The sequence below is a fragment of the Aotus nancymaae genome, unplaced genomic scaffold (genome assembly GCF_030222135.1).
Source record: "Aotus nancymaae isolate 86718 unplaced genomic scaffold, 86718_ANA_hifiasm-v0.15.2.pri h1tg000011l, whole genome shotgun sequence".
In the NCBI taxonomy this organism is placed as follows: domain Eukaryota; kingdom Metazoa; phylum Chordata; class Mammalia; order Primates; family Aotidae; genus Aotus; species Aotus nancymaae.
Genome location: NW_026988422.1, coordinates 77,554,963 through 77,568,896, shown reverse-complemented (window position 1 = coordinate 77,568,896; position 13,934 = coordinate 77,554,963). Strand labels below are relative to the sequence as shown.

The window sequence follows — 13,934 nt, the reverse complement described above, 5'->3', positions numbered from 1 at the left end:
CCTGCCTTCCACACCCAGCTCCTAGTGTCAAAAGGCTTATGCTACCACATTCTCCCAGAAGTAAGGGATTTTGGCATGGTCCTGGAGGAGGGTTTTCTACCTCTCTTCCAGAGGCAAGTGGGTTTTGCTCCTACCATTCCCACAGAAGCAATGGCACTTTACCTGGGCTGTAGAAGCAGGACGGTTAACTGCTTCTCCCTCCACAGCTCAGATTTTTGCTTCATAAAGAAGTTTTCCAGAAGGTAGGAAGAGTTGGCTCCTGTCCCTTAGCAGCAGCTCATCACTACCACACCTTTATCACCAAGGGAGATGCTCTCCAATCTCCTGCGTTGTTCCCCAATCTTTCTCACAGAGTGAATAGTGGAGACACATAAAAAAGAGCTTGCAAATGAATACAAAGCTCCTCTGTGTCTAAGCTACAAGTTATTCTAAACATATAAACTGTGCTAACACACAGTCACCCTTTAAAATTTTGTTAAAATCTTAGCTGATGCTGCTATTTACTTTATATGGTGGGAACCTCTTCCTCCTATGCTCTGCCAAGTCAATGTGTCCCATCTATCCTCAGAGGGGTTTGTTACTCTTGTGAATTCAGCTCACTTGGTTGCCTTGTAACCAGCTCTGCTGTGCTCAAGAAGTTATGACTGTGTAGATTTTGTGGATAACCTACTGTTATCAGAATTAGTGTGATGTTCTTTTGCAGCTTTCTATATCCTAAGTGGAAGTGAAATAGATTGCTTTGTTTTTGAGCCCTGGTACCATTCCTTACTCCCTTACAACTTAACTACACATTTAAAATCATTTCAGAAGTTTCAGTTCATTTTTATTGCAGATAGGGTAAAAATAACAAGTGACTAAATGACTAAGAAGCATATGTAAAAACACTGGTGTCCACTAAGAATTTACCGAAAGGTAATATTTCTAGGTCTATGAAGAATATCAGCTAATATAATTCTATATGCCCAGAAAAACTATATAGTCAGTAAATTTTTCACAGAATTTTAATTATTATTGTGAAGTTATTAGTAATGTCAATCCATTTTGTCCTTAAATACAAATAGATATATGTAAAAGAAAAAGCATAAAAAACATTATTCTCAAAATACATAGCATTCGATGTACTTTTATTTGTAAGCTGTAAACCATATAAGTTTGTATCAATCTGTTCATCTCTAATTCCTTTCATTAATACTACCTCTTTTTTTTCTAAGTGAACTAGAAAAATAAGTCATATAATTTTATGCTTCCTAAAGCACAAGACCTCTTAATTCTGACCCTGAGAATTATCTTCTATCAACCTTATATTATAGACATTATTTCACTTTCTTATTTACATTCCTTCCTATGAGTGTCCCTAAATGTTTAGCCTCTCTATAGAATACTATACTGTGGGCTTTTTAGGATCTGTAGGGGGTCTGGAACATCATGATCTGCTTATTATGCATAACTGTGTTGTTTTCACAAAATCCTTTTGCTTTCCTCAGAACTTAACTTTTAGTTTATCACATCATTACAGTGAGGAAGACAGATGTCTGTCTTTTTAGCTGCAAACCAAAGAAGAAAGCAATCTGTATCATTTGTTTATGCTCTTTAATTCCTTTAGTCAAGATTATGTCTTTTTCTTGGTGAACTGTAAGAATAAATTACATATTTTCATGCTTCCTAGAAATCTCCCAACAACATATTCATGAACACTGAATTTTTTAAGCCTAGATTTTCCCAACTGTAAAATGAGTATAAATACATCACATGGAGTTGTGAGGAGGATTTTTTTTAAAGATATATCTAAAGCATTAAGCACAATGCCTGGCCCACAGTAAGTGTTCTACACATTATTCCGAGTTGAGTATCCCTTATCCCAAATGCTTGGGACTAGAAATGTTTCAGATTTTGAATGTTTTTAGGATTTTGGAATATTTGCATATTCATAATGAAATATCCTGGGGATAGGACCCAAGTCTAAACATGAAATTCATTTGTTTCATTTACATCTTACATACGTAGGCTAAATGTAATTTTATATAGTATTTTTAATAATTTTGTACATGAAACTAAGTTTTGACTTCATTTTGACTTTAACTGCGATTCATCACATGAGGTGATGGGTAGTTTTTGCTTGTAGCATCATGTGTATGTTCAAAATGCTTCAAATTTTGGAGCATTTTGATTTTGGATTTGGGAATTAGGAATTCTCAATCTGTGGTTTGTCCACTTAACTATGCTACTAGAAATATGACTTTTAAAAAAGTTAAGATTTCTATTTACAAAATTTATAAAGTAAATGCTTTCTATAAAAATTCTAGAATAAGATGTTTAAAAAATCTACCCATATACAGGAGATACAAATTCTAAAATAATCAAGTTAGGAGAAATTTATGATTTTTTCCTATTATTTTTCTTTTTTTGTTTTTAGAGGCAAGGTCTTGCTATGCTGCCCTGGCTGGAGTGCAGTCAGTAGCTATTCACTGCAGCCTCAAACTCCTGGGCTCCAGTAGCTGAGACTACAGGCATGCACCAAAATAAAAGGAAATCAAGTTTCATATTGATTATGTCTCTTTTATCCTTCTTTCTTATGTATTTCCTGAATCCTCCCCAAACCCCCAAAAAGTCTTTATAGAAACATAAATCAGTGTTATACCATTCTATATGTATATGTCAAATTTCCAAATAAATTATCTTCCTACTTCTCATCCAAGAGTGCCATCAGTGGATCAGGCCAATGTTCCCTTGGTCTTTCAGGTACATACTTATTGTCTCTGAATGTTAAGTTCAATTAACACTCATTTACAAAAGTTTTTTGAGTGCCCATTATTTGCCAGGCACTATTTTAAGTCCTGGGGGTATAGTGAGAAACCAGACTGACAAATATTCTGCCCTTAGGAAAGAAAGGGAAAAGACTGGCAGATGATGAGCTCACAAAGATAGAGGGGGTGATTTATGGACATAGTAAGGGGTTGTATTTTATCTGAAATGGGAAGTTATTTGTATTAGTTTCCTGTGACTGCTGTAACAAATTACCACAAACTTAAATAGCAGCTTAAAACACCAGCTATTTCTTCTCTCACAGGTCTGGAGGCCGGAATTTCAAAAGCAGTATCACCTGGTCAAAATCCAAGTGTTGGCAAGGCCACAATCCATCTAGAGGCTCTGGGGTAGAATCTACTTTTTGCCTCTTTCAGCTTCTAGTGGTTGCTGTCATTCCTTGGCTTGTGGCCACACTACTCCAATCTCTACCTCCATCTTGACATTGCATTCTTCTACATGTATGTGTCAACTCTCCTCTGCCTTCTTATAAGGACACATGTGATGGGATTTAGACTGCCACCCCGATAATCCAAGATAATCTTCCAATCTCAAGATCCTTAACTATATCTGTAAAGACCCTTTTTCCAAATAAGGTAACACTTATAATTTGTAGGAATTAGGGCCCAGTATCTCTTTGGAAGGGGCATGATTCTCTCTACCATACCACTTAAGTAATTTTCATGCAAGAGGGAGATAAGATATGATTGACACTTTTTAAAAGATCTCTCTGGGTGAGTTTGCTCTAGGAGGCAAAGTGGAAGCAACAAATTCAGTGAGGAGGCTGCTGTAGTACAGACAGGAGATGACTAAGGCTTGAGACATTAAATTACACATTATATATCTGTTATAGTCATGATCAGCTAATGACTAGTAAAGAGTGAGGACTCAGGAGTCAGACTTCCTGTTTAAACATAATTATACCACTTGGAAGCTTTGTGACTTTGAGCAAATTGCTTAACTAAGATTTTTCTTCCACTGTCAAATGATCACTATAGAACTGGTATGAGGATTCAGATTAAAATGTGTAGAATATCTGACAGAATACAGTGTCTGACACATAGTAAGACCTCAATAAATATTTGCTAAGTTATTTTTATCTGTGCCTAGCATTGCTCAATTTCTATTAATTTTATGACCTATATTATGGTTGCCTAAATGTAAGTGTAAAAACAACTAAGTAAATAACTCAATAGGTAGAGAGTCTTCTTGCATTGGATTGTAAAGGAATCACCTTCATTACATGGTGTAATTATATCACTATTATTCTGAATTTTATAAAAGACTATTGTATAATATTTTGGATATTTATCTTGAATATCAAATTCTTTCACTTCTAGATAACTGGAAGTTCAAATCAAATATTGAAGTCTAACAAACATCTAAGATTTCAATTTGATACACTGTGGAAAAAGAATTAAAACTTAATAATGATCACAGGAGAAAAATTCTTTTTTAATAAATATCCTAGGATTAAATAATGTAACATGAATATATGGTAATGACTATATTTTAAAATGTCTTCACATTTAGGAAATTTAAATTGGAGGTCAAAATATTTCCTTTCTAAATTCCTAGCTAAATTTAACCTTGAGATGAGTGACCTAATTGCACTACCAATGGATACAATTTAGAAAACAAATTGGGGAAATACTGTGAATTGGCTCAATTCTATTTTTCTTAGTTTCTATTTTTCTTCTTTTATTAGTTATTCTAGACATCAACCTCAATCTGATGGATTGGCTCAATTGTAGTACTAACTCTGTTTCTGACATTTTATTTTTAAATATTAAATTCCTTTATCTCTAAAACAGTGAAAACAGCAACCTATTTTTTAAATCACTTTTCAATTAATCCATTATTATAAGAACAAAATCAAATGCAATAAAACAAAAATATCACTGATGAAAGTTTATAATACATAAGCCCAGAAAAATCTCCATTACTTTATCTGATGTTCTTAAAGGTAAAGACAAGGTAAAAAGTGAGCTCTCAAAGCTGCACACACTACTGTTATAAACATGGTAAAAATCTTGGTATTGATTAACTTCTTGCATAAAATATTTATTGTTCATATCTTTAAACTATCTAAAAGTAAATCATTCATAAAAGACCAGTATTATCAAGTATACAAATTATTTTTCCTTATGAATTTAACAGACTATTAACCATAACTGAAAACCAGCAGAACCATATGGATGATCAAGCCAGAAATCTAGAAGTCATGTCTCACTTCAGAAACCCAATCCATTATGAAGTTCTGCTCATTCTATCTTAATCTATGTATCTCAGATATGTGCACTGCTCTCTACTGTCCTAATTAGTTAGCCTCATACTAGCTATGAGGACCAGTACTGAAGCTTCCTAACTATCCCACTCCAATCTATTCTCCATACAATAACCATAATGATCACTGTGAAATAGAAACACAATTAAGTCACTGCCTTAAAGCCTTCAGTGACTTTTCACTGTCCTAATAAAAGCCAATGCTTGCATGCTCTGTCATCAACCATTTCTCGAACCTCTTCTCAATCACACCCCACCCTATCCACTGGGTCCCAAACATACCTGTCTCTCTCAGTCCCACACAGCTCTGTCACCTTAGGGCTATTTACCACTCTTCCTACTTGGTCCTGACTCTAGTTGGTCCTGACTCTAAAATGGCTGCTTCTTTCCATCCCTTCCGTTTTCTGCTCCTCAAAAAGGCATTCCTTGACATCACAAGGCATAGCAGATGCCCTCATTACTTTATTACTTCATTTCATCGACTCCTGTTCTGTACACTCAGAGGGCTTATCACAAATGATGATTATACCTTTCTTGGGTGAGGAGGGATTTACTTGTTTAATGTCCATTTCTCCATCTGGACTGTAGCCTCCTTGAGGGCAAGTCCCCTATCTTTTGTTCGCTTCTATTTTCCCAGTGCTTAGAACAGTGCCTGTCTTATAGGAAGTACTCAGTAAATATTTATGAATGAATGAGAATGCCATTATTACTAAATGCTCAAGATCACTTTTTAAAAATAAAAAATTGAGAAATCATGGCCGAACAAAGGTACATAGTTAACACCAAATTTTGTCAGCGTTTCATCACTGAAAAGTAAACACTCACAGAAGTGAGGTGGAATTAATGAAGGTGCTAACAAGGAGTACCAATAAGTCATAACAAAATCTGAATACGATGAATTTAAAATGACATGCACAGAAATACAAATTTTATCATTTGAAATGGGGGTGAATAAATGTTTAGCTGTCTACATTATATATTAAACTATCAATAAAAGTCATTATTATTGGAGTTACCTCCATAAAGCCCTTCTCATTTGCCTTATTCTTCAGCACTTTTACATAAAGTCAGAAACCCGCAATACTCTATTATACTTGTTCTTTCATTGTTTTCTGTGGTCATTAGGTCTTCCTAATATACAATCTAATCTGGACTCTTCTATCTTTTTGGTATCTCTTTTAAAGGGAGTACAGGTCAAGACGACGGTCCTAAATAAATGGTTGCACGTTGGTTAGTAAAATAAATGAATGAAATCATTCAGCTATAAATAAAGGTTTCCTTAGTACATATTCATTAGTATATATTTCCTTTGTATCTATTTATTCTGTTAATATACTCTGTATTATGGATTAATTTTCATTACTTTTAAAGTTTATTAAAACCATACCTTCTATAACTCAGGAAAATACCTTATAGTTTCAGAAGATACATTTGATTCTTTGTATAAATATGCTATGCATATGACTGTATAATATTCTTTATACAGTCCCAGTATAATATTCTTTATACAGGGGAGCTGTTACTTAATTTCCTTTATTGTGAACTCAGCAAAACGATTTTTGCAAAGTAATTTAGAGACCTCTAAAGTTCACTGCTCTCTTTCATCATGAAACTTTGGACATCTAATATGCTCTCTGTAGACCAGATTTCAACTGCTCAATGCAGAGTGTGCAGCATGCAATATTTTTAGCCTTAAATCTCATTTGCTTACTTACATTAACTCTGTACCAAAGAGGACCTAAATATCTGTTCCTTTCTGCTACTGTTTAACTGGCTCTTCCGGCTGTCATGCTGACAAGAGTAGGTCACTTAGTGTCACTGAAAATGAATGTGAATAAACCTGGTCTGTGTGGACCTAATTCCTTTGAAATTATGTAATAATTCTGGGAAAAACAGATACAAAAAAGCTTGATTTACATTCAAAGCACATGCAATGCCAAAATAACTATCATCTTAATTCACCATTGTAATCAGTAAAAACATTCATAATGCCTGCATAGAAACGTGGGCATCTCATGAAAATAACATGGTACATCCTGATCTAAATAACAGTAACTAGAACCATGCTACACACACCTAAAAATAAAACTCAAGAACTCACTAATAACTTCAGTATTTTAAACACATATAAATTAGTTAAAAATTATGAAAAGAGCTGTATCCAAATTAAAAAAACAAGGTAAAATCTACCAAACTCTATTAGCAAACATAATCCTCATTAGTATGTAACCTCACTGACCCCATTAGCAGGTAAACTCTTAAAGGACACACACACTGGTGTTTTGTTTATTCAAGTTTTTATAAAGAAAAGCACTTTGCACATAAGTACAAACAAATAAGTATTAAATATTTAATAGCTGAAATTATTTAATTTTATATTAATAATCAATAAATATTAAAGTCACAAGAAATAATATAATAGCAGATCAAAATCAAACATTTTTGTTCATAACAGAAAAACTAATTCTGAAGAAATTTATAAAGCAATAAATTACATACACATCTAAAATTGTGATGGCCATAATTCAATCTTTATTTGATGATTCTTCAGAAGTCATCATAGGGTCAATATCAGGAATATCGGCTCAATTATAATATCAGTGTTACACAAATACTATTAATATAGATTTAAGTCAACAGAATATTAAATACTTTTTTAAGAATAGTTATGAGGTGTTTTTGACCTACTGAAAACTACCTTTAGTAAAATGTCTTTACTGAGAAAATGACTGAAGAAATTTTACAACTTAAGATCTGGATTTCTCCATTTCCATCAGCTAATTTCCCTAAATATTTTCATTATAATTAGAAATGTCTATAATAATGCTTTCTCCACTCAATTTTTAGGTGCAAAAGATCCGCCATTAAAGCTCCAAAATCTTTTTCAACAATGACAACATGCTGCTGGGGAAAAAATGGGAAATTCCAATCTTATTTTATACCAACTTACTCTGACTTTTGGCAGGACTCTCCGCAGTGTCTCAGTGGGATTCTGTCGCATCAAAAATGGGAGATTTGCAATCACACTTGTTCCTTGGATATCTTGACCAGCACTTACAAAGAAAACACAAATTTAAAATTCATAATTACAAGCTAAATTCCTCTACACAGTTATAAAAAGTGTGGACTAATTAGAAAAATGACTGCTTTGAATGATAGGCACTCAGACTTCTGATTAAGTTTTAAGCTAGAAATGCATCATTTAAATATAAAACTAAAACCAAAACTGAAATTTCATTAAGCAAATCTTCTAACAAATACATGAAGATATTAATTATACTTGTGCTGAAACAAGATTGTCTATTGTTTTATATGTCTTAAGTCTAAAAGTTTTGAGACTATTATTAAATACATATTTTTTAATTCTATCTCATTTTCTCCTGTGACCTGTCAGTTTGCCATACTTTATAAAAATATATAAACGGTAACATTTTATTATGATAAAACATTAATAATCATTGCAACAGGGACACCAATAAAATCAACTACAGCAAAATCATACAATTGTCTCTTGGTATAGTGAAAACACTAGTTGCGCTAGACTCAACTCTATCCCAGAAACTTCTTAAAGATACACTCGATACTCTTAATGATCAGCAGGGTATATTTACATAATTCCTTTTTAACATAACATTCACTAAAGAGTTATCAAAATAATCTCAGCAATACTCCAGTAGCCTAAATACCTTGAAAAAAGTGTTCAGATTCTTCCAAAACAACCACTTCCCAAACAGCAAAAAACTTTTTTCAAATATAATCAAAGTGGCCTAAGTTCTGAAAGAACTGGAAACATACATACACACACACATCTATATCACATACATCTCTCTCAAAAAGATGCTAATAAACGTGGCATCACCTCAGAGGGAAATTCCACCTATTCTTAACTGATATCAATTCAAATATTGATTGCTGATTCCATAACACTTATTGATTAGAATTATGTTTACTTATCTCTTCAAATGAATTTGTAGTTAAAGCATATGTACATAAGATTTTAATACATGTTTTAAATAGCAGAACTTCAGAGTTTTATAAATTCTATTAAAAAGAAACATATTCTGATTCTAAATGAAGCTGCCCAGCCATGAAGAAAGCCTTTTTCTGTTGCAACATGGTAAGCTATGAAATACAGGACACCATAATCATTCTACTGTTGTCACCACTCTCTAGGAGAATCCTTTAAGAGACAAAATTAAGAAGGAATAGAAAAGGGGTATGAAATAGAGAACCCATGCCAAATAGAGAGAGGATCAAAAAAAGGAAAATTAAAGATGCACAGAAAAATACCACTTGTAGTGAATTGAATGGTGGCCCCCTAAAAGATAATGTCTGTATCTTAATTCTAGAACTTATGATTGTTGTCTTAATTTTTAGAGGGCTCTTCAGATAAAGAGATTATCCTAGATAATCCTAGATAATCCAAACTGGCTAGGCCCTAAATCTAATTGCAAGTGTGCTTAAAAGAATATATATCAAGACAGACCACATCTTGGACCACAAAACAAACCTCAACAAATTTTTGAAAATTTAAATAATACAGAGTTTTCTCTGACCACAACAGAATTTAAAAAAAAAAAAGATAACAGAAAAATCTCCCAACTCTTGGAAACTAAACAATAAACTTCTATATATTCCCATGAATCAAGGAGAAAGTCTCATGAGAAATCAAAAAATACACTGAACTGAGTGAAAAAATAAAAAATCAACACTTAGGGATATAGCTAATATGTATAGAGAGGGAAATGCAAACATTAGAAAGAAACAAAACATCTCAAATCAATAATCTAACTTTCCACTTCAAGAATCTAGAACAAAGTAATCACAATATGAGCAGAAGAAACAAAGGGAAAAAATAAAGAAAAGGAAGGAAACAAAGATCTAGTTCTTTTAAAGATAAATAAAATCAACTAACCTCAAGCAAGAATGACAAAAGAACAAGAGAAGACACAAATTACAAACATCAAGATTTAAACAGTAGGTATCTCTACAGACTGCAGAAATCAAAAGGATAATAAGTGAATGCTGTGAATACTTCTATACATATAAATTTGATAACTTAGACAAAATGGACCAAGTCCTTGAAAAACACAAATAGTTACAACTTATCCAATATGAAAGAGATAATCTGTATGTTCCTACAACTATTAGGGATATTGGATTAATATTTTCAAAGTCCTAAAAAAAAATTCCAGGCCCAGATAGTTTCAATGGAGAATACTACCAATCATTTAATGAAAAATTAACACTATTGTATACAATCTCTTTCAGAAAAGAGAAGAAAGATAGGTAGCACTTCCTAAATCACTTCATAAGGAAAAACTGCAGAGCAATACACCTCATAAATATAGATTAAAAATATTTAACAAAATTTTAGCAAATAAAATATAGTAACATATAAAAGTAAGAATTATATACCATTATCAAACGGAGTTTGTTGCAAGGAAACAAGGCTGGTTCGATATTAAAAATCAATGCACTCCATCATATTAACAGGCTAAAGAATAAAAGTATCACATGATCATATCAATTCAGAAAAAAACATTTGACAAAAGTCAACACATGAACACTAAAATGACAAATTCAATATAATTTATAATCATTCCAAAAAAAACTAACAAAATATGTACAGAAGTTGTAGGCTGAAAATACACAATGCTGAAAGAAATCAAAGGATATCTGAACAATTAGAGAGACACACATTGGGAAACTCAGCATGGTAAATATGTCAATTCTCCCCAAAGTAGTATACAGCTATAACACAATCCCAATCAAAATCTCAACAAGATTTTGGGGATACATAGATTATATTTTTCTAAATTTATATGAAAAACCAAAGGAATGAGCATAGCTGAAACAATTTTAAAAAAGAAGAATGAAGTAGGAGGAATTGTGTCCACCCACTGTTAAGAGTTATTACATAGCTATAGTAACCAAGACTGCAGAGTATTTGTGGAGAGAGACACATAGATCAACAGAACAGAAGAGAGAACCCAGAAATAGACCCCCACACATATGCCCAACTGATTTTTGGCAACAGTGCAAAGACAATCCAGTAGAAAAAAAAATAGCCTTTCAACAAATGGCACTGAAGCAACTAGATATCCACAGGTGTTTAAAATTTTAAAAAAATATATGATGGCTGGGTGCAGTGGCTCACGCCTGTAATCCCAGCACTTTGGGAGGCCGAGGCAGGTGGGTCACAAGGTCAAGAGATCAAGACCATCCTGGCCAACATGGTGAAACCCTATCTCTACTAAAAATACAAAAAAGTTAGCTGGGCTTGGTGGCATGTGCCTGTAATCCCAGCTACTTGTGAGTGTGGGAATTCACTCAGAGTAGTAGCAAAAATATTAAGGGAAGAATATTAGAGAAAGTTATAGAATATAGTCTCAAATCCTTTTGGGAAGGCCTAAGGGTTTTTTCTACAGTTCTTGGCTAAAGGCAGCCTAAATCCCCTTTACATTTAGTTAATAAGTAAAGCAAACAGTTAGGGTATGTGGGGGAGTTTACCTAACTAGTTTACTCATGTGGTCTTAAAACTAACCTTTAAGCCAGATGGCCCTCTCAGGGAGAGGTCAACCAGGGAGATTATCCACTAATGGTGTTTGCTTTGGGCATAGGAACCTGTCCTTTAATCTGTCTCTCGACTCAAGCCTTTGTTAATTAAACTTTACTAAATAAATGCACGTCTCACTGGCTGGTGGTGGCCAGAGGTTGCAACTGTTTATAGCACTCTCCAGGGAGTCTGTAAGCTGCCCAGACCCTCAGCCGAACTGGCAAAGCATAATATCTGTGTGTCAGTGTACTTTATTCATCTGTTATTGAGTCAGGGTCTGCAGGACAGACCCCCACAGATGGAGACCCCATCTGAGGCAGGAGAATCACTTGAACCCAGGAGGCAGAGGTTGCAGTGAGCTGAGATAGAGCCACTGCACTCTGGCCTGGAGACAGAGTTAGACTCTGTCTCAATAAAAAAAAAAATGACACGACCTACACCTCACACTAACTCAAAATGAATCACAGACTTATACCTAAAACATAAAACTAATCACTTCTCAGCCTTTTCAATAAAATCAAGTGTGAAATACATAACAACAGAACTGTCAGAAAAAACATGGGAGAATAGCCTGTAGACCTAGGGCTAGGCAAAGAGTTCTTAAACTTGATAGCAAAATCATAATCCACAGGAAAGAAAAGTTGAACTTCATCAAAATTTAAAGCTTTTGCATTGTGAAAGACCCTGTAAAAGGATAAAAAGATAAGCCACAGACTGGGAGAAAATATTTGCAAATGAATGTTTGAAAAAGGACTAGTGTCGAGACCATATAAAGAACTCTCAAAACTCAACAGTAATAAAATACACAATGCAATTCAAAAATGGGTAAAAGACATGAGGGAACATTTCACTGAGGATGATATACAGATTGCAAATAAGCACACTAAAAGATGCTTAATTCATTAACCCTCAGGCAAACACAAAGTAAAAGGACAATAAAACATCACTACACACTAATCAGAATGACTAAAATTTTTAAAAACACCACCAAAAGCAAAAAAACTGGATCATTCATTGCTGTTGGGAATGCAAGCTGGTACAGCCACTCTGGAAAACAGTTTGGAAGATTCTTAAAATATTAAATATGCAATACCATATAAGCCAGTAATTGTACTCTGGACCATTTATCTCAAAGAAATAAAAATTTCTGTTCACATAAAAACCTGTAGATGAATGTTTATAACATCTTTATTTGAACAAGAAAATAATGAAAACAATATGTCCTTAAGTGAAGAAACGGATAAACAAACTGTAGTATACTATACTGTGGAATGCTGCTCAGCAACATTTCCAAGTCCAAGTGTGATCCAATTCTTCCAGTACACAGAGGCAAGAAACCCCAGAATACAGAAAGCCCTCTGTCCTTGCAATAAAGCACAGGGTCTAACTGAGCTAACACAAGCCACCCACAACTGGCAAAACTAAAAGAGCACCCTGTAACACATGCCCACTGGGGCTTCAGGAGCTGTAAACATTCACTCCTAGACACTGTGGTGAGGTCGGAGCCCCACAACCTGCCCGTCTGCATGCTCCCCCTAGAGGTTTGAGCAGCAGGGCACCAAAGAAGCTAGCCACTCCCCTACTGCAGGCCCTGCGAGGGGGACTGGGAAACTTTTCCTGTTTCAATATGAAATATATTTGGAAAACTTGACAAAAGATGTGCAAGATTTATAGGCCAAAAATTATAGAACATGCTGAGAAAAATAAAGAAGACCTAAATATATTCAAGGATTATGCTGTTAAGATGTCAATCTCACAAATTAAAGACAGATTCAATATGATCTCCTTCTAAATCCCAGTAGGCTTTTTGCAGAAATGAACAAGTTTATTCTAAAATCTGTACGGAAATGCAAAGGATACAGAATAGCCAAAACAAATGTGACAAAAACAAAATTGTAGGGCTAATACTGTTTGATTTTTAAAACCTATCATAGAGCTACAATAAACAAGATAGTGCAATACTGGCGTATAATCAATGGAAAAGAACAGAAAGTCCAGAAATAGGCCCAAACATAAATATGCAACTGAGTTTTTAAAAAGGTTAAAAGACAACTCAATGAGGAGATGATAATCTTTTCAACAAGTGGTTAAATAGCCATATACAAACACAATGAATCTCTCCTCAACCTGAAACAATAAACAGAAGTTAACTCAAAGTAGATTACAGGCCTGAATGTAAGAGCCAATAATGTAAACCTTCTAGAAGTAAACAGCAGAAAATCTTAGTGACCTTGTGTTTGACAAGATTTCTTGAAAAGAACACAAAAGGTAAAGTATAAAAAATTTA

The 13,934-nt window shown here is 33.9% G+C and overlaps 1 protein-coding gene across 10 annotated transcripts in view; it reads right to left on the bottom strand.

The window, feature by feature from the left end:
* PPP4R4 (protein phosphatase 4 regulatory subunit 4) overlaps positions 1-13,934 on the bottom strand; it is a 114,200-nt gene that overhangs the window by 74,846 nt on the left and 25,420 nt on the right. For all 10 annotated transcript variants that reach the window (XR_010342105.1, XR_010342106.1, XR_010342104.1 and 7 more), the window contains exon 3: positions 8,039-8,141. Coding sequence is in view for 5 of the 10 variants with exons in the window: in XM_012458269.3 (XP_012313692.2) it covers positions 8,039-8,141 (103 nt within the window). In the remaining 5 variants the exon portion in view is untranslated. The remainder of the gene's footprint in view (positions 1-8,038; positions 8,142-13,934) is intronic.